The sequence below is a fragment of the Marmota marmota genome, unplaced genomic scaffold (genome assembly GCF_001458135.2).
Source record: "Marmota marmota marmota unplaced genomic scaffold, marMar, whole genome shotgun sequence".
NCBI lineage: Eukaryota > Metazoa > Chordata > Mammalia > Rodentia > Sciuridae > Marmota > Marmota marmota.
This window is the reverse complement of record NW_026000327.1, coordinates 707,866-728,893: the sequence shown is the minus strand read 5'-3', so window position 1 is coordinate 728,893 and position 21,028 is coordinate 707,866. Positions and strand designations below refer to the sequence as shown.

General features: G+C 44.7%; 1 protein-coding gene across 2 annotated transcripts in view; it reads left to right on the top strand.

The window, feature by feature from the left end:
* Shroom2 (shroom family member 2) overlaps positions 1-21,028 on the top strand; it is a 130,246-nt gene that overhangs the window by 70,699 nt on the left and 38,519 nt on the right. For both annotated transcript variants that reach the window (XM_015505231.2, XM_015505230.2), the window contains exons 4-6: positions 5,335-5,466; positions 8,090-10,532; positions 12,062-12,162. In XM_015505231.2, coding sequence (XP_015360717.1) covers positions 5,335-5,466; positions 8,090-10,532; positions 12,062-12,162 — 2,676 coding nt within the window. The remainder of the gene's footprint in view (positions 1-5,334; positions 5,467-8,089; positions 10,533-12,061; positions 12,163-21,028) is intronic.

The window sequence follows — 21,028 nt, the reverse complement described above, 5'->3', positions numbered from 1 at the left end:
GAACTGCTGGGCTAGATGTTGGAGGACCTGGGAGCATGGGCATCCTTCTGTGGAGCAGCTATTGGTTGTGGAGTAAGGGAGGGAGAAGATCTGGCTAGAGCTGTGCTGCTGGGAGGTTAATTTGGCAAGTGGTAGAGACAGACTTGGAGAGGTAAAGGTAGAGGCTTGGCGGAAGGGAGGAAGCACAAGGTCAGAGCCAGGGCTCATTTCATGTTTTAGGAAGGTGTATTTTATTTATTTAAATAATTAGATATATGCATTGCCCCGGGGCTAGCTCTTTCCCCCTCTTCCCCACCCCAAGGATTCCAAAGCATCCTACTTGCCTGTGCTCTGTATGAGACTTGCCCCTCCAGGCCTGTGCACCCTGTCTACCCTCTCCAAGCCCTGGAACTTGTTCCAGTCACTGAGCCCCTGGAGTATATTCAATTCTTCGCTACCCTCTCGCCAGCTGCCGCACTGACGAGATGAGCTAGGTTTAAAAGAGCTGGCTTCAACATTAGGATAAGAAAACGGCAAAGAAATCACGCAACACACAAACATGAGTTTCTCAGATTGAGGGTAGGGTGGCTCTGTGAGTCAGCTGGGAAAAAGAGCGTGCATCCAGAATCTATTTTTATAGGGGGGACCCACAAAGAAGATTCGAAGGAATGTTCTGCACCAAATAAGGAAGGGGATAAGATTTCAAAGGTGGAGTCTTGCTTCATGATGTCTTGCAGTCAGCAGATTGATTGACATCTTGGCAAGTCACACCCATCTCAGGTGCTGTGTGGGATCACAGGCAGAGCAAGAGGAAAGGCGCAGTTGCATCTCACAGCCCAATCAGTGTGCAATGCCACACCTGCCCCTCATATAGCTCCAATGCGCATAGCTCATACACACAGCCCATGGATGGCTCATGACACTACTCCACCCTTTATAACAAGGCCTTTCCAACTTCTGATTCCTGGAGAGCAAGAAGTCTTCCCTTTCCTGAGTGCAGGCCAAGACATCCCCTCCATCCTGAAGCCACCCCCACCTCCCAGCTGATCAGCCTAGCCCCCAGCCAGCACTTCCTATTACTCTCAACTGATTTGGGGAGGGAGAGGGTGTAATGGAAGACAATTGTATTTATTTTAGGGGTTGGTATATCTTTTCTTCTAAAAGTTTATGAAAATACCCCAACACTAATAAGATTTTTTATTTTCTTTTTGGAGGAAAGGGAAGGAATTCTGTCCTTCTGCATGAATAATAAAGATTTCACTGAAGCAGTCCTTCTAACAGTAAAATGAAACAGAATATTTGACATCTAAATCTGTTATGTTTCATTGTCAGTGACATCTTAGCATTGTTTTTGTATTTTTGATCTGAATGCTGTCTTTAAAAAAAAGTCCCTAAAGATTTCCTAGCATATCTGCATTGTTTTTAAAAATTACAGTAAGTGTACCTCGAGCCTGAGTTCAGTCCTCAGGACCACGGAGGAAAAAAATTAAATCAATTTTGGTGTAGAATTTGTGAGTGTATGGGAAAGGATTTCAGGAAAACCCTGGAAATTGTCTCTCTTTTTCTCTCTCTTTGTAACAAGGATTGAACTCAGGGGTGCTTAACCACTGAGCCACATCCCCAGCCCTTTCTGCTTTTTTTTTTTTTTTTGAGAAAGGATCTCATTAAGTTGCTGAAGCTGGCTTTGAACTTGCAGTCCTCCTGCTTCAGCCCCACCAGGTCACTGGAATTCAGGCATGGCCACTGTGCTCAGCCTCTTTCATTTTTTGTAAGAATCATTAGAACATTATTGGTGAAATCTTTGTTATTCATTTTGTGGTGTGGGAAAGTGGGTACAAACTTGGTGCATTCAGAGGCCCCAGCATCAAGGTGCTTGACTGTCTTACCATGGCACATACTGCAGAATGTCTGTGGCCTGCTCATTGTTTCCTGTGCTTCCGTGGATCAGGTAGTTTAAAGCCGCTTCACTTTGTATCTTATTGAGAAGGGAATCTCAAATCTCCTGTTCTTTAAGTTTCACTGCTGCCTAGGAGTGGGTAAACAGAGCCAGTGGGACCATGAGTATGGGTGAGCTCTAGATGGCGCCAGAGCACTCTGTCCCCAATTCCAGGGCCTTTGAATAGGAAGCAGCATGCAGGTGCTTCTCTTCAAAGGCAGCTGTTGCCAGGCATCAGAAGTGCTGATGAAGAGAAACCAGCCTGACCCTTGGTTGATTTCCAGTTATGTTTGTGATGCACCAGGAAATTCAGAGCACATAAATGAGAGAAATTTCTCTGTTCCCAATAGCTCTGGCATTTTCAGTGCTAGTACAGAGGAGGATAACCTTTTTTCCAAGCATCTTTGCTGTGTATTAGGTAGCCCTCCTGAGTGTCCTCACTGTGGACTCTTTCTTTGTGAAAGAGACACTTACATGGTGTGTCATCTTTTTACAAAGGAGCCTCTGGGTGGGTTTGCATTCCTTTCTTGCTTCACTGGGCATTGCTCCTTATCTTTGGACAGCTCCCAAAGACATGAGCCAGGTGAGATGCATTTTATGAAAGTGCTAGAAGTTCACTCTCCTTAGCATCAGCATGGAACAAGAAACATTTTGATCAGATGGCTAGCTGTTCAAGTCCACATTAGTTGGAGGCTGAATATTGTCATTATAGAATAAACTTGAGGGCAAAAGAGTAAATCTGAAATGTTTTCATTAATTATTATAAGTTTTTAAAAAACAATCTTTAGGTTTTCACAGAGTAATATTTGGTCAGAGATGGAATTGCTTGGCTGTGTCAGCTGCTAGATTGCTTCTGTGGTCACTGTCTGATTCACTTACAAAATGAATAAGTAAGTTGTCATTATCTCATGAGATCATTGGAAGGGTGAGGGTTTATTTTATTTTTTTGATTATTCTGCTAGTGTAGGTTAATGTTATCACCATACTGCTCTCCCCTCTGATAGTAACTAAGCTTAAGACTGACTCCACTTCATATTCAAATTTGTGTGTTTGGTGCCTGGAGGTGGTGCATTTTCTTCTACAGTTCTGAAGGTGAAGCTCTAGGTACTTGGAAAGGAAGGTGCTTGCTGGATACTTTCAGAAGCAGATTTATAATTGTTATACTCTGTTCTATTCATCTTTGCTGAATCAAATGTCAACCTGAAATTAGTGGCATAAAATAAAATTTCCAGGGCTGGGGCTGTGGCTCAGTGGTAGAGCACTTGCCTAGCATGCATGAGGCACTGGGTTCGATCCTCAGCACCACGTAAAAATAAAACAAAGATATTGTATCCCCCTAAAACTGAAAAATAAGTATTGAAAAATAGAACTTCCAGTTATGAAATTGCATGACCACAGAGCACTTTACCTGTAGGTAGATACATAGAAGTGTACTATATATTAGAGCTGATTATTTTGAGATTAAAATTTTGCTGAAGATAATCCCCCAGCAGTGGTTATTTACACTTGAAGGTTGGGTGAGGATGCAGAGGATTGGGGAGCATAGAACAGAGACTTGACATTCATTTTTCAGTATTCAATGTATTTTATGAAGACAGATTTTATTGCTAATATTTTTTTACATGTGCTTGCTAATGATAGCTTTTTTTGGGAAAAGATTTCATTCTCCCCATGGAGCATTGCTGCCCAGCTGATCCCAGATAGAACCTCAGGTATTCCCATGGCAGGGTGCAAAGAGTGTCACCACAAGTGTTAGGCATTTTCTTTTCATAGCCTTCTTTTTCTTCCTCTTCACCTCCAGTTTCAGTCAGTCTAGTTTATTTCTGTCATTAATTAATTATAAAGAACAATGAAAGAAGTCATGGATATTCTGGCACAGAAAAAGCCAGCTGAAAATGAAATTCACATGGCCAGAGCCTTTCTTACGAGGATTTTGAGAAATTCTATGAGGTACGGTCTTGGTTTTATAATTACTTATTTCTCTGGTGCAGTGAATTCCTGTTTTACATGTTTTTTTTTAGTTCATGGGAAACTATTATAAAGTCAACATACTCCACATTTTACCACTCATATAAGTTTTCTCATTAAAGTTATCCAAGCCATCACAAGGTTTGTTTTAAATGCTTTTCAGTTCTGTTTTGGAAGTTATTCTTCATTACGTAATATTCTTTAATGTTTTTACCCACTAGGGAAAATGTCTAATCTCTCTCTATAAAAGTTCCTAAAGAATGCTCAGTTGAGTTCTTTCTCCATTTTTGATTGGTCTATAAATTGTCCAAGGTGAGGTCATTTCTGTCTCAAATTAGAAAAGTGGAAAGTAAAGCTAGCTTCAAATAGTAACTTTGAAGATGAGAGCTTGGGTGGGTCTGTATATCTGACAACATCTAGTCATCTTTGCTGCATCAAAAGTCAACCTGAAATTAGTGGCATGAAGTAGAATTTCCAGGGCTGGTGTTGTGGCTCAGTGGTAGAGCGCTTGCCTCTACCACTGGAGAGACCCCATTATGTAAGTTACCAGCATCCCTAGAGACTCCAGCTGGACACACCTTGTCACACCTGACCTGGGTAGGTGTGCCACATCTGGGAAGGTGCAGATGGTGGCGTGGGAACCTGGCAAGGCTCAGACCATGTAGAGAGGCCCTGGCTGGAAGGGACTCAAGCCTGTTGGTGCAGGGCATCATGGTCATTAAGTGGTTGAGCTGACAGTACATATGGAGAGACTCAGAAGAAGATGACTCTCCTAGTTAATGACAAGACAGCTGGTTTTCCTTAGCTAGCAAATAGAGATATGCAATCTAAACTGTGCCCCTGTCAGCAGGGCATGTGGGCACACTGACTATTTCTCCACTTCAGTCCCTTCTCACCAAGGAGGCTCAGGGTTCTGTTCAAAGTTATACCACAAAAGACAGGAAAATCTGTTTGCATTCTATATTACAGGGGGAAGGGAGAGGGCAAGTTTTGTTTACTTAGTTATTTGGAATAAATTTTATTTATTTTTACATTTATAAATGTCTTAATTGACAAATTGCATATATACATTTTTAATGTTTTTTTAGATGTTGATGGACCTTTATTTTTATATTCATTTATTTATATGTGGTGCTGAGAATCGAACCCAGTGCCTCAACACGTGCCAGGAAAATGCTCTACCACTGAGCCATAACCCCAGCCCAAATTGCATGTATTTTTGGAGAACTGCTTCACATTTTGGAGCTTGTGTTTGCCATTCTGCAATTGGGCAAAAGGATCACTCATAAAATCTGAAATGAATAAGCCTGCGTGCATGGATATGGTGGGAAGCACGGGGTGCTACAGATCCCTCCCGAACAGGTGCAACTGATTTCTGTTCCTGTTCTCCTGTCTTAGCACAAATGCGTCTAGGGTGTCAAATTCCCTCACGTGTCTGCATTCTTTTCCAGGAGGAGTGAGCTGAGCTGGAGGCCTCACTCCTGGCACGCCACCAAGTTCTCCGATGGACACCCTGAGCCAGTCTCCTCTCAGTTCCCTGCTGCCAGTGGCTGCCCTTCCTGGCACAGCCGACACCATGCGAGGTAGATGCCCATTTTCCAGGAGGATGTAAAATCTGTCATAGTCTGCAGATGCTCAGATATTCCAGTGTGCTTCTTGACTTCAGAATGACTTTGACATTTCTCATCAGACAACTCAACGCTTGAGTAGGGTTAGAACTGAATTTTTCACTAAGGAGGCACATGGGTGAGGGTGGAAAACAACTATAATAATGAAAATAAATGACAGTGCAACAGTGAGCAAGCATGCTTTCCTTCATGTGTCAGGGTGTTAGTGGCAGATAGCATAGTTTTGGGATGCATGTGTTTATACATGTGTATATATCCCCATGCATGTGTGAGTGTGCCTGGAAGCATATATGTGTGCATATCTGTGTGTATCTCTACGTACACTTGTATTTGAGTGTGCAAGTGTATCCATGTGCTTGTTAGTTTTTGTGTGTGTGTTTTTAAGCTAACATAACCATTTCAAAATCCATTTTTGGCTATTAATAAATGTTAGCTGCAAAACTACAAAGTACAGTACTGAAGTGGTGTGAAGGAATTACCTCTCAAATACAGTATTTATTACTTGTTTAAGGTAGTGAGAGGTTGGTATTTTTGAAAAGCCATAGGTTCTCAACTGAGTCATAAAACGTAAGTGAAAAATGGGCTTTTCATTTCAAAACTAAGTGACTTTAATAGCATCTCCACTTAGTCTATGTGACTAAACACCCCCACCCTCCGAACTGGGGATTTAACCCAGGGAAGCTTAACCACTGAGCGACATCCTTGCTTACTCCTCTTTTTGAGAAGGGGTCTCACTAAGTTGCTTAGGGTCTTGCTAAGTTGCTGAAGCTGCCTTCGAATTTGTGGTCCTCCTGCCTCAGCCTTGTGAGTCACAGCAGTTACAGACATGCACCATCACGCCCAGCTGGCAGTCTCTTAATTAGAAATGAGTATTGCCCACATCTGTGTGGAAACTGTACTTAGTGTTGTTTCTGTCTGCCTGGAGTTAAGAATTTGTGGAAGAATCGTCCCTGGCGGGAGAATTTCAGGAACATGCAGTATTTCTGGTGATGCTGGGTCTGCCTTTAGAGGATACAGTATAAAAACCTCATGTGACCAGCCAGTCCATTCTCCTCACTACACCCTTGTCCTGGTCATACTGCCTTCTTTCCCATCCTTGTTCTCCCCAAACCTAATTTAACCATGGCTTTTTTTCCTGCTTGAAGCATGAATAGCACAGCTTTGTGAAACTTCAAGGGAAGAATCTAATATCCTGGATAAATATCTGTATCATTAAGATATACGAGTCATAGCATACAGTTACTATGTCAGAAAATATTTAGTATCTTGATCAACCCTTTATTCCTCCTTCTTAGACATCATCCTGATTAGGAATATGTGATTTTTGTTGTTCGTGTATAGCACTAGTGAATCACAAGGTTTAATCATTTACCTGAACACAATAGCACATGATCTTGCTGGGAAAGCCTATTGCTTCTTTTAAATATCAAACCAACTGAGCATTTAGAGAAGAGCTAATCATACTCTGATATTTGGGTTTGGAAAAGAAATGTTATCCCTAAAGTCTCTTTTTTAACTTTAAAATTGTTCTCATTTATTTACTCCCTTTGGGTGAATAATCCATAATAAGAATCTTTGGAGCTGGGTGCAATGGCACACGTCTGTAATCCCAGCTCCTTGGGAGGCCAAGGCAGGAGGATGGCAGTTTGAGACGAGCTTCGGCAACTTAGCAGGATCCCTTCTCAAAAAACAGGGGTCTGGAGGTGTAGCTCAGTGGTAGACCAAAAAATAAAAAAAAGAACTGGGTGTGTGGGCTAGGGTTGTAGCTCAGTGGCAGAGAACTTGTCTCATACATGTGGGGATGAATAAACAAAATAAAGAACTGGGTGTATAACTTAGTGGTACAGTGCTTGCCTAGCACACACATAGCCCAATCTCTGGTACTATAAGGGGAAAACAAAGTGGGGAATCAGAAAATCATTGCATACACTGAAACAGGGGTCTGAAAGGTGTTCTTTAAAGAGCTAGATAGTAAATATTTTCAGCTTTGCAGGTCAGACAGTCTCTGCCACTTATTCATTCTTCTATGGTGGTGCCAAAGCAGCTACAGCCAATATGTCGACAAATGGGTATAGCTGTGCTCCAGGAAACTTCATTTATGAACTGAATTTTGAATTTCATATAATTTTCATAGGTTACATGGGAGAAATATTATGCCTTTGATTTCTTTTCCCTTGACCATTTGATAAGATAAGAACCACTCTTACTTAGCTCATGAATTATCGTTTACCAACACCTACAGTTAGCTGTTGATGGGCCATAGGAGCGTTCATCGAGGCATTGCCTCCTAGTGATGTAGGCATGAAGTTGGGAAAATGTGCTGTCATTACAAGGGGTCTGTTTAAAAGCAGGTAGGACATAGTCTCTTCAGCCTGCCCTCAGAGCATCTCACCAAGCCACAATTGAGATGTGCCAAACTAAAATCTCAGACCCAGGGATCTTACATTAAGAAGTTATCATCCAGCATCTTCACCCTCCACAGAGTGCCAGCCAGCTCTGTTCCCAATTCCGTTGCCCTCTGATCTTGCCCTTTGTTGTCACTGGATGCTAAAGCAAACCATTCTTCTTGTTTTTGTAGTTCTTCCTCCCATGACCTGTCTGGCTCCTGGGAGCAGACGAACCTGCAGCGCACTTCTGACCACTTCAGCTCCCTGGGGAGCGTGGATAGCCTGGACCACTCCTCCCAGCCCTCTGGACGCCTCTCAGCTGCCAAGTCCAACAGCAGCATTGACCACCTGAGCAGCCACAGCAAGCGGGACTCAGCTTACGGCTCATTTTCCACCAGCTCCAGCACCCCTGACCACACTTTGCCCAAGGCCGATGCCTCGTCTGCAGAGAACATCCTCTACAAAGTTGGCCTTTGGGAGGCCTCTAGGCATAGCAGCCGGCAAGGCCAGGCCGTGAGTGATCCTCAGGTCCCAGAGGACAGGTCACTGTGTTTCCCAGCCAGGGTACCTAATGATAGCAGTAAAAGCCCCTGGCCAGAGGACAATGCTGAGCCTAAGTTGGCCACTTCTGGGAGATCCAGTTTTGGGCCAGTTTGGTATGTTCCTGACAAGAAAAAAAACTCTTCTTCCCCCCCTCCTCCCCCACCTCCTCTGCGCAGTGATAGCTTTGCTGCCACCAAGAGCCATGAGAAGGTGCAAGGCCCTCCATTCTCAGAGGCAGCCACCACGCAGCACTTTACAGCCCTGGCTCGGGCTCAACCCCGCAGTGATTGGAGACCAGAGAGGACTGATCGGCGAAGGCTGGTATGCCCGAGTAGTGGGAAGGAAGTGGGAGGCCAAGGCTCCCTGCTGGAGGGCCACACGGACTGTGGTTGGCTGTGCTTAGATGACAGGGCAGGCAGTTCCCTAGGGGCTCCCGACAGGCTGTTCGGCACAGAGGTGCATTTCCGGCAACCTCACCCTGGGGGTCAGCACCTGCGCCAATGCAGTGACCAAAGCCACAGGGCCCCTGTGTCACCAAAGGAACTGCAGCGGGTGGCCCTCTCTGGAGGTCGGCAGGAGCCTCCCGCCACACACCACCAAGATGACAGCCCCTCTGTGGGGAGGTGGCCCAGTGCTGCCAACCAGAAGGTGGACAGTGGTGGGTTGAGCCACTATTACTGCGTGCCTGCCAGGCAGCCCCTGCAGGGAAGCACCCAGGTGACAAAGCTCCGTGGGGAGTATTGGCATTCGGATGCAGCCTCGGGAGCCCTGGAGCATGCTCCCACACACCTGATGGGCCAGAGCCCACGATGCTACCTACCTCAGCATGAGCAGGCTCTGGATGCCCCAGAGAGAGAGCAATGTCCCCTACTGGATTCAGGGGCCGAAGGCTGCTTCTCGGGAATCCAAGAGCCTCCCAGAGCCAGCCGTGCTGAGAAAGCCAGTCCACAGAAGACAGCTGAGGATTTCAAGTGGGCGGAGGGAGAGAGCAGCAGAATCTCTCGCCAGAGGACACCCATGCTGCACTCCCTGACCCAAGAGGGGATGTGCCAGCCCGAGAATGGCCAGGATGGTGGCACTGAGAAGCTACCGCCATTCGATGCCCAGGTGGGTAAGCCAACACGGAGAAGTGACCGATTTGCCACCACTCTGAGGAACGAGATCCAGATGCGTAGAGCCAAGCTGCAGAAAAGCAAGAGCACGGTGACGCTGGCTGGAGCCAGTGAGGCCGAGGACAGTGCCAGCAGCTGGACAGCTGAGGTGGGTGGCGCCCTAGAAGGTTCCTTCTCTAGCACCTATAAAGACCACCTGAAAGAGGCCCAAGCACGGGTCCTGAGAGCCACCTCCTTTAAGCGCCGGGATTTAGACCCCAACCCAGTGGACCAGTATCCCGGGTCACTAGAACACAGGACTGGGGACCACAGCACCTTATCTTCATTCCCTCAGGAGCCAAACTCTGTCCCCCACTTCTGTGAGGCAGGACTGGCCAAGCCACCCTCATCTGGAGGTGGCATGCCTCACGTTCTTCGTATTGGAGGCCGGAAACGGTTCACAGCCGAGCAGAAACTGAAGTCGTACTCTGAACCAGAGAAAATGAATGAGGTGGGGCTCTCGGTGGATTGCAGTCCTCACCAGCATCCCACATCACCCGAGGATACTGTGGGCACATTTGCTGACCGGTGGAAGTTTTTTGAGGAAACAAGCAAACCCCTCCTCCAGAGACCAGGCCAGAGACAAGCTCTATGTGGAGTCCCGAGGGAGAAGGTGGAGAGGCCGCGGACAGCAGGCCACAGGAGTGAGGGGGCTGACTCTGGGCTCCAGACTAGGTCTCGTGCCACTTCCTTTGGAGAAATCCTCAATGGTCACAGGGAAGCAGAAAAGTTCGGGAAATTGGACCCACCTCAGAGGCTTGGAACCTTTGCAGAGTACCAAGCCTCTTGGAAGGAGCAGAGGAAGCCCCTGGAGGCCAAGAGTGCTGGGCGGTATCACTCAGCAGATGATATTCTGGATGTGGGTTTGGACCAGCACCAGAGGCCACAGTACGTCCATGAAAGGTCCCGGTCGTCACCATCCACAGACCACTACACACAGGTAAGCATCCTGCTATGAGCAAGGGCCTAGTCGGCCCCAACCTTGACCTTGAGACATCTATAGGACGCACCCAGAATAGGATGGCCTATCTCACTGCAGGTGAAAGGGCCATAGGGACTGAAAGGGCACCTGCATGGAAGTTTGAAACACTGTACCTCTGCAGACTCACATCTTTTGTTCTTAGCCTCCTTTTCCGAATCCTTTGCTTCACAGTCTTTCCCCTTAATTAGTTGTCCCACCTTCATGCTAAACAAAGAATTTGGGGAGCTGGACAGGGTGGGAGGGAGTGCTTTAGAAAATGGTAATGCACCCCTCTGAAATGAAAACACGTGTTTTAGCTAAGGGCTTAATATATGATAGCCGATTGTCAAACATTGATGCCACTTAATATTTATCTTTTTAAAAAAATTTATAAGCATTCTTAGGATTATTCTGGGACAAAGTGGATTTAGAAATGCAGTGAACTATTGCACTATTTTAAGTGACAGTCTTGATGTTGAGCATTAACTCCTGTCTTTCTTGAAAACCACATATTCTTATGAGTACTTCAAAGTCCACAATCTTTCCCTCTCCCTTTCTTCTGTCTCCCTGTCCTTCTGTCTGCTTTTTCTTTTTTGCCTTTATTTTATTTATATTTATGTGGTGCTGAGGATTCAACCTAGCGCCTCTCACGTGCTAGATGAGCGCTCTACCACTGAGCCACAATCCCAGACCCCTATCTGCTTTTTCTGCTTATTCCATCTGCATCTGTATATTTCAGAGAAAAACATTGTTGCAGTAATAGATTGTTTCTTTGTGTGTGTGTTTCTCCACACTGAGCATTGATCCCAGGGGTGCTCTACCTCTGAGCTACATTGCCACCCTTTTATATTTTATTTTGAGGCACACTCTTGTTCAGTTGCCCAGGCTGGCCTCAAACTTGCTGTCCTCCTGCCTTAGCCTCCCAGGTAGTGTGGGTTATAAGCATGCGCCACCATGCCTGGCCAGATGCAGTCACCTGTAAAAGAACCAGTAATAGCTTTAATGCAGGGTGTCCAGAATGTGCATGGATGCCTCCTGGTGCTGAGAACCCATGCAGACACTGAGAGATTTTGTTTCTGCTCCCTTGCTGCCTGGCTTTGGGCTGTTAGAGTGACCTCTGGGAATTCTGTGCTTGCTCAGTCAAGAGTGAAGAATTCCGGCTTCCAACAAGTCCTAGGACAAGTCCACGGTGACTTGTGACCAGCTGTCTTTTGTTTGATTTCTTTTGACCAGTGTGTCACATGGTTTCGCAGGCTTCATGTAGGAGTTCTATTTCCTGTCCAGAAGTGGATGCTGGGGTCTTAGGTCAGTCATCTCAATGAAACGCTTTGTAGAGCTGAATGGGCATGTTCCGTGGCTGGGTCTCAGTCCGAGGCAACAGGCAGCGTCACTGGCGTTGTGGGACAGGCGTGCAGGGCGAACCCACAAATGAGGGGTTTCCTAATAACAGATGAGATGTCTTAGGAGAGCAGCCTGGTGACTGGTCGTCTCATGTGCTGCCTTTGCAGGAAGTGGCTGTCAAGCCGCGAAGGCAGTCGGAGGAGCCGAGTGGGCATCAAGAAGCAGTTCCCTCCACAGTCTCTGCCGAGGAGGGACAGTCCGCTGTACGGTAGGTGAAATTTAGATTTGGGGTTGCTAAAAAGATGACTTGGGGACGGTTTTTTTTTTTTTTTTTTTTAAATGGATGGTGAATGCTGGGCTGACATGTCCAGCTGGGTAGTTTTTCCCAAACCCAAAGTAACTGCTAACCAAGCATGATTTCTGACGCCCATGATACCCTGGAGTTCTGAGCAGAGCCCATGTGCCCCCTAGCCCTGCCCAAAGAAGCATTGCCATGGTGGCATTTTTGTTCTTAAAATACACGCTGTGTTTTCTGTGTAGTGAGATGCTTTATGGGAACAATATGTAATAAGTCCAGTTTAGCATACTTGAAACTAAGTGCTTTGTACAGAAGGCTACGGCTGAAAGGGATGCTTTCACCATCCATCCACACACAGCTGTGTTTGTGGGCCAAGGTCTCAGATGCAATTGCAGTTGTATCTAAGGATTCTCATTCAGAAAGGAGTAAGGCAAGCCTTCCTAAATTGGACTGATTTAATGAGTTAATTTTGAGATTGAAAATAGAAGTCAAGTCAGTTGGTGGCAGCAGGGTGCTAGTGTTGCCTCCATGATTTTAGGCAGTTGCACAGACAGCTGTTTAGTTGTGGGAGGATGGGATTTGGATTAAATATATACCATAATCCTGACTTTTCTGCATGAAGAGGGTAGGAGAGGAGAGTGTGCATCTTTGCAGAGGATATGGTGTAACCTTGCTTTATAAGGGCTGATGGACACATGGAAATAAGTACACGGATGGAGATCTGAGAGGATTTTTCTGTTGTCTTGGGAATCTTGTTTGATTGGTGCAATGTTCAAATTAAATGCTGGCCCCAACGCTCAGGTTCCTTTGCAGAAATAGCCAGTTTAGATGTTTACTTTCAAGAGCCTGTGTGTTGGGATTTTATTTCATTTGGCTTGAAACTGAATGCTATTAACTTTATACAAAAGGATCCAATACTTATGTGACTCTGAGGCAACAGGATTGATACTGAGTGTATGCCTGTGTAGGAAGCCCCTGCAATTACAGATCAGTCTGCGTGGCTAAAATGAACCCAGGGTAAGAGAAGCTGGTGAATAATCCACCTACAGAACTTAGCAGTGTCTGAGAAGCACAATTACAGCTTTATTACTGTGGCTTCTGAGTGAGTCACGTGCCATATGCCAGCTGTGGTCTGTTTGCAAAGCTGGCTTCCAGGCGCCTCTGCAGTTGTGGGGCCAGCTGTGCAGTGCATGGCTGGCAGGGGCTGGCAGCTACCTCTGCACACATGGTTCTTTCTCTGCTCCTGCTCTCTGCTCCATGCCATGAGCATGTAAACTGTGCAGAGGACACGCATGGTGGTTGGGGCATAGCTCTACTCCTGTGCATAGAGACTGTCACTGCTAACAGAGATAATGTGCATACTATTTGTGTGCAAAAGTAGCACTATCCATACTGAGAGGGTCAGGAGGAAGAAAGGAGGGGCCATGTGCTTTTTTAAAATCATAGCTGTGTCTTCCAGCAGACTACATAAACACTCTGAAGAAATTAGTTCCAGAAGCCGCCTGCTTTTGAGCTACAAACCCAGCAATTTTCAGAATTGTTGTGTGTGTGTGTGCTTTTAAGAGCAGCAAGTCCCAATGAAATTCTAAAATATGACTATTAAAAAGTCATTTTCAGCTTTTCCCACGGACTGTTTAATTTTCTGAAGGATCAGCAAGAAAGAATATGCTTGAAAAATTAAATGTGAAGCTGGCGTTGTAATATACACCTATAATCCCAGTAACCCAAGAGGCCAAGACAGGAGGGTGGCAAGTTTGAGGCCAATCTGGGCATTTTAGTGAGACTTGATCTGAAAAATAAAAAAGGGCTGGGGGTATAGCTTGGTAATAGAGCATGCCTAGCTCAATTAAAAAAAAAAAAAAAGAAAGAAAAGGTAAGTGTGAAAATTATAGAAATAAAGTTTATAATAATAGAAATAAAGTCTATTATGTGAAGATATAAGGATACCTAATAATGTGCACAAGTTTAAAGTAAAACATGCTTTTATAATGAATAAATTACTAACTTGATAACTGATGCAAATAAAAAATGGTTTTTGTTGCCTTCTGTTGGGAATAACATGAAGAACGATGTTAGGAATTATTTGTAGTTGCTGGCGTTCATCCAAGTCAAATGGAGATAACATCTTTTGTGAGGTTCAGGATCCTATAGAACCTCCCAGTGTAGGAGGGAAAGAATGTCACAAATATTTGCAACTGAAGGGGTGACCTGTAATTATAAATCTTTTAAACTTTCTATGGTGCATCAGAAGTCAGAGGAGAGAGTTCTGTGGCGTTTGGGCAGATTACTGTAGTGACTGGACCCAAGGGAGCAGATCTAGTGGATTTCACTTACCCCAGCTGACCCTAATGACCTGCCTCACAGATCTCATCTGCCTGGTCTTTCCACAACAGCTTTCTGAGGTTTTGTACCAGGTCCTCAAGCTCAGACCCCAGCAGGGTCTGCTTCTTGCAAAGGGCCACACCCTGCCACTGGCCTTCCCTCCAAGACAGGGTGTGTGTATTCCCTAGGGCTGTTGCATTGATCCTTTCACAGTTCTGGAGGCTGGCAGGCTGCTATTAAGATGCACTGTGTTCCTCCAGAGACCTCTCCTTGGCTTGTAGACTCTTCTGTGTCCTCATGTGATCTTTCGTCTGTGTGTGTGCTAATCTCCTCTTCATAAAAAAAACAACAACAAAAAAAAAAAACATGAGACAGATTGGATTAGGACCTACCCTAATGACTTCATTTTATTTTAATCATCTCTTTAAAGATTCTCCCTCCAAAATGTTGTAGTTTGAGATTTGTGGGGTTATGGCTTCAACATACTAATTTAGAAAGGAGTCACAATTTGGCCTGTAACACTTGAAGAGATGTCCCTGCTTCTCCCTTATGTCTTTTTGTGCGTATATGTGTGTGTGAGAGTGGTTTACCGGGGATTGAACTCAGGGGCACTTGACCACCGAGCCACATCCCCATCCTATATTGTATTTTATTTAAAGACGGGTTCTCCTTGAGTTGCTTAGTGCCTCGCTGTTGCAGAGGCTGGCTTTGAACTCATGATGCTCCTGCCTCAGCCTATGAGCTGTTGGGATTACAGGCAGGCACCACTGTGCCTGGCTCCCTTATGACTTCATATTAAAAAATTCAGTTGCTTTGTTCTAAGCTCTCTCGATCATTTCATCATTGAGCTGATGAGGTTTCACATTTAGAACTGACGGGGAAACATTTTAAATGAATGGAAATGGGGATTTGGCAAAACCTGTGTGAAGGGCTTTACAGCAGTGTGTAACTACAACCTTAGAAATACACACCCCTTCTGGTTCTGTAATTATTCAGTGTTAACTTTCAAAGTGGGTGCCTGTTGCATTGTGAACAATAGCATCCTCTGCAGACTGGGATGGCTTGGGGAGGATGGCAAATATCCTATTTGGATGTATCTGCCACACTCTTCTCCTGTTTTCTGGGAGCTGCCTCTTCACTCTTGCTGGACCAAACTGATAGCTCCTGGAAGACCAGGATTTTACTTTTTCATTTTTCAGTACCCTGTATATCACACAGTTCCTACACAGATTGGGTGCTAAATAAATAAATAAATGGTTGGTTGGATGAGTGGACTGGTTAAGGGACACATGGATGAGTGAACAGATGGATGGACATTCCTCAGGTGGGTGGGTGAATGAATGGATAGTTACACGTATGCATGGATGGATGGATGGATGGATGGATAAGTGGGCTTATAGTTGGAAGGATAGGTGGGTGGATAAATGGATGGGTATATGTATGTATGTATGTATAGATGGGAAAATGGGTGTTGGATGGATAGAAGGGTGGGTGGGTGGATGAACAAGAGTATGTGGATAGATGGATGAATGGGTGGAAAATGAGTGATTGAATGGATAGAAGGGTGGATGGGTGAACAGATAGGTATGTGGGTGGGTGGATGGATAGGAAATTAGTGGTTGGATATTTGGAAGAGTGAGTGGATGGGTGGATGAATAGATGGGTACATGGATAGGTGTGGCTGGCTGGCTGGATAGTTGGGGTGTATAAGTGAATGGGCAGATAGATGATTGGAAGAATGGGTTGGTGGATGTATGAGTGGTAGATAAATTGATTCTCCTTGAGTTAGTTCCTGATCATTGTGAATAACCACCCCCGGTGGCATATTTTGTTTGCTGAAGTTTTACTAAGATTGTAGTCTACATGCCAGTTAAGTATAACAGGCTTTTACTTATCTTTGTGCTCTTGATTTAGAATCAAGAAGACATAAACATCTCAAAAGATGAACGTATTTTCTGGATTGATACCCTGTAAGAGAACAAAGATGCAATACTTTTTTTTTGACTATTGCTTCTCAAATTGGAACATCTTTCATGAGCATTGTATTCTGGGAAGCTCTGGAAAATGAAGCTGAGCTGGGGGTGGCTCCTAGGCTGTGGGCTGGCAGAATCCCTCTTCCCTGACTTCTTTCAGCCACTTCCGCCTCCGCCTAAGGGAGCCACTGCCAAGTGCTAACAGGCTGGCATTAACCCCAGGCTTGCATTTTGTTGGTACAGATGGAAGGAGAGGGGAAGAATAAGAGTGTATCTCCTAAATCCCAATATAGTTAAAAAACTGAGTACGTGTGAAATAGAGGTCTTTAGGGGAAAAACTTTGCTTTAACATAAAATTCATAAACTAAACCCTGAGGGTTATCTTCTTGGATGTTTTCCTTGAGAGGTGATTAATGGGAAGACCGATTGTTCATTTATACAACCAGCTCTAAGTAGAATTCAAAATAAGTAACAGCTTTATCATCCAAGCTCTACCCCATGTTTTATGCTTCAGGACAGACATTTGCTATTGCTGGCCTTCAGTTAGCTAAGGGGCAATTGAAGCTTTCCATTCTGAACTACTTTGCTAGGTGATTATGCAGCCTGTCCTGGATGGGTTGGGATAACAAGGCGAAACTCAAGCTCGGCATTTTTTCCGGGCAGAGCAGCATCACACAGAGCTTCAGTCCCACGCAATGAAGTCCCCTGAGCAGGTGTGTTCTTTTTGTGCAGAGAGCATTTGCGAGCAGGACGCCGTCATCCCTGAAATGATTGGCAGTATCCATAGAAAGAAGGCGTAGCGTGAGACTAGTGGGTTTGTTTTTCTGCCTTAATTTAGAACTACATTTTCCCCTTTTATTTATGCTCATCTGGACTTAAGAGATCTGGATCCAGGACTAGTGGCCACTGTTTTGTTTACTTGTTGATTTGCTCTTGTGACTCCTCATTATTTGGAAGGAAGAGTTTGTAGGACCACAGTCTGAGGGCTGCGGGGTCTGGGGTCAGGGAGGAGAAAAGTGAGGCCCACCAAACTCCATGTGGAAGAGGAGGCATGCAAAGGTAGGGAAAGAATCATGAGCTGCATGCAGTGCCAGTGCTGAGGGAAATGGGAAGAAACTACAGATGATGATTTAACTCTGATATCTAAGTGGGGCAGGGAAGCAGAGTCTTCTACAAGCAGCATTTCTGATTGTGACCTCGGCTTTCTGATTGGGTTCTGACATAGAAAGCTGTGCTGAGGGTTTGGTGCAGCACTTGCCTAATATTTGTGAGACCCTGGGTTTAAGCCTCAGTACTGCATGGGGGAAAAAGTCTCATTGACATAGGGAACCTAAATTGTGTAGTTTACTTTAGCTTTCGAGTGACTTCGGGGCTGTGGGCTGGTGGTTGCTCTCCCAAGAGAATCCACAGCCCTGGGGACAGATGCCCCTTCCTTCCCCAGTGCCCTGCCTCTGGTGACTACACAAGAGCTCCCCTTATAGCCAGGAAAGTTGCCTGGAGTCTACTATGGCCTCTTCCTGGATGGAGGAGCTCCTTCTGGTATATATAGGAAGCTACTCTGGTCTCTTTTCTTTGTTGACTGCTTGCTTTCATTCTCTTCAGTTGACCATGGTTGAGTTTGCCTGTAATTGAGTTTTTGCCTTTCTCCAGAAACCCACCTATATCCATCACCTCCTATAGGTTCTTCCAGCTCACTCCTATCTTTCCTGTGTTCTGGTTGAGTGCCCCACCCGGTGGGGCCGAGGTAGTACAGGCACCCACTTGTGAGGCTGTAGGAATTTAAATACTATATATGTTAGTGTCTATTATTCATATTGGCAAAGTCATTGGCAAAGCCATCACTCACTATTCTTGGGATCATCTTTGCCTTTTAATTCTTGTGGCCTCTCATGGCTCAGTGTTTAACTTAGGTGCTTTTGTTTTAATTCTAGAACAAAATTGTGAAATCAGGTTCCTGTTTCTTGATTAGGACCCTCTGTGGCATCCTATTTCAAAGATTTTTTTTAATTATTATTTTTACTTATTTATTATTTATATTTATGGTCCTGGGGACTGAACCCAGGGCCTCATGCATGCCAGGCAGGTGCCCTTCTGTTAAGCTATATCCACTGCCCTCATAGATGTTTTCTTGGCTTTCCTACTATTTAAATAGTAGTGAACTCCTTCATTGGACCTGCAGGATTACCCAGTGTTAGCATTATAAGTAACCCTCATCCCTGGATTGTGAATATTGGCCATGTGGTCCCACTCCTGCAGAAGGTGCAGCCTTTAAGAGGGCATGATAGCACCAGGTGTGGTGGTGTACACCTGTCATGCCAGCAACTGGGAGGCTAAGGCAGGAGGATCACAAGTTTAAGGTCAGCCTCAGCAACTTTGTGAGATCCTGTCTTAAAATAAAAAACAAAATTGACTGGGGATGTAGCTCAGTGGTAGAGCATCCCTGTGTTCAGTCCTTAGTACCTAAAACAAGAGGGCATTATAGCAAGAATGGCCAGGATAATAACATGAATGAGCCATGGTATAACGTAGATGTTTTAGAAGCAGAGAAAGACTGAAAGTCTGCCTTGCAGAGATAAGCAAGGTGAAGGGCTATAGAGGCCACACCTGATGACCAGGGAGGATCCTGGCTCAGTTGACCCATTCCTTCTATGCTTCCTGCCACCTAGGCATCCTTCAGCATCGTTTGATTTTAGGAGCTCTGGGAAACAGGCTGCAAATCCAGGCAGCCTCTTTCTTTTGAGTGTGGGCACAGGAGCTTAATTGCAGTGGATTTTTCCTTGGCTGCTTTCTGTGTGTGCTAGATTTTGTATATGAGAAACCAGCATTATCTGGTGGATATTGTTAGAGAATTGAAGGCTCACTGAGGTTGAGTTCTCTCACAAGACCATCACAGGCTTGTACATCCACACTCTCTGGGTCTGGAACATTCTCATCACCCCTGAGCAAAAAACCCTGTACTCATGTCACAGTCCCTCCTAAAATATATTTAATTTTAATGTTGAAAGAATCTTACAGACTCAGTGTCTTAAGTGGTTGTTAGATTCTTGCAGTTAATCTCAGAAAGTACACATTTTCTGAAGGTTCTACATATGTGAAATGAAGGGTTTTTTTTGTTTTGCTTTGTTTTGTTTTGGTGTGTGTGTGTGTGTGTGTGTGTGTGTTTTACCAGGGATTGAACCTGGGGGTGCTAACCACGGAGCCACATCCCCCAGCCCTTTTGTATCTTTCTTTTTAAAAAAAAAAAAGAATTTTTTAATATTTATTTTTTAGTTTTCGGTGGACACAACATCTTTATTTTTTTTTTAATTTTTATGTGGTTCCATTCCATTTTGAAGGATTTCACTACTATTTGAATAGTAGGAAAGCCAAGAAAACATTAAACCCAGCGCTCCGCGCATGCCAGGCGAGGACGCTACCGCTTGAGCCACATCCCCAGCCCCTGTATTTTTCATTTTGAAACAAGTTCTCACTAAGTTGCCTAGGGCTTCGCAAAGTTGCCGAGGTTGGCTTCCAACTTGTGATCTTCCTGCCTCAGCCTCCTGAGTCGCTGGTATTATAGGCATACACCACCACACCCGACTAGAAGAGAGTTCTTTGAATCACCTTGTCCTCACCATAAATAGAAACTGCATTCAGATATGTCCAAGTCCTTTTTAAGCCGCCTCAAACCCAAGGGAATCCTCCAGGAGGACATTAGAGCCACAAGCCTGTGCTAAGTCTGGGTTCCCTGAGGCCACACTGAGCCTGTTTCCCTCCCACAGAGCTCACTATGACCTCCAGCCCTGTAAGAATCCAGGAGAAGGAAAAGGAGTGATTTGTGGATGGTGACAAAATGGTCGCCTGAAAGAACATTGAGCTCAGCTTTTCTCAAATATAACACTTTGAGCAAGTCCTGTGAACACTGGCTTTATTATTTTGTTTGCATATATCTTGCAAATTAGTTTTATGGTTGTAGTCTAATAGCCATTAAAAAGGAGTATAAAACAGATTTTATTTAGACATTTAACAATTTAATAAAAATATTCAAAGCCATATAGCACATGATTCCATTTATATAAACTGGAATAGGCAAATCCACGAAGAGGATTAGCCAGGGGCTAAGGATGGGGAGCGGGGGTGTGGAGACTGTTAATGAGATTGAGATTTCTTTTGGATTGGTAGAAATGTTCTGGAATTAGGTAGTAGTGATAGGTGCATCACTCGGTGAACATCCTAAAAACGAATACAGTCTGCGTATTCCAAGGGTGAATTTTATCTCAATTAAAAAAAATCTTGGGGCTAGGGTGGTGGTTCAGTGGCAGAGCGCTTGCCTCACAGTGTGAGGGACTCAGCACCACATAAAAATAAATAAACAAAATAAAGACATTGTGTCCATCTATAACTAAAAAAAAAATTTTAAAAAAATCTTGGGCTGGGGCTGTAGCTCAGCAGTAGAGCACTTGCCTAGCACGTGTGAAGCACTGGGTTCCACCCTCAGCACCACATAAAAATAAGTAAGTAAATAAAGGTATTGTGTCCATCTACAACTAAAAATATTTTTA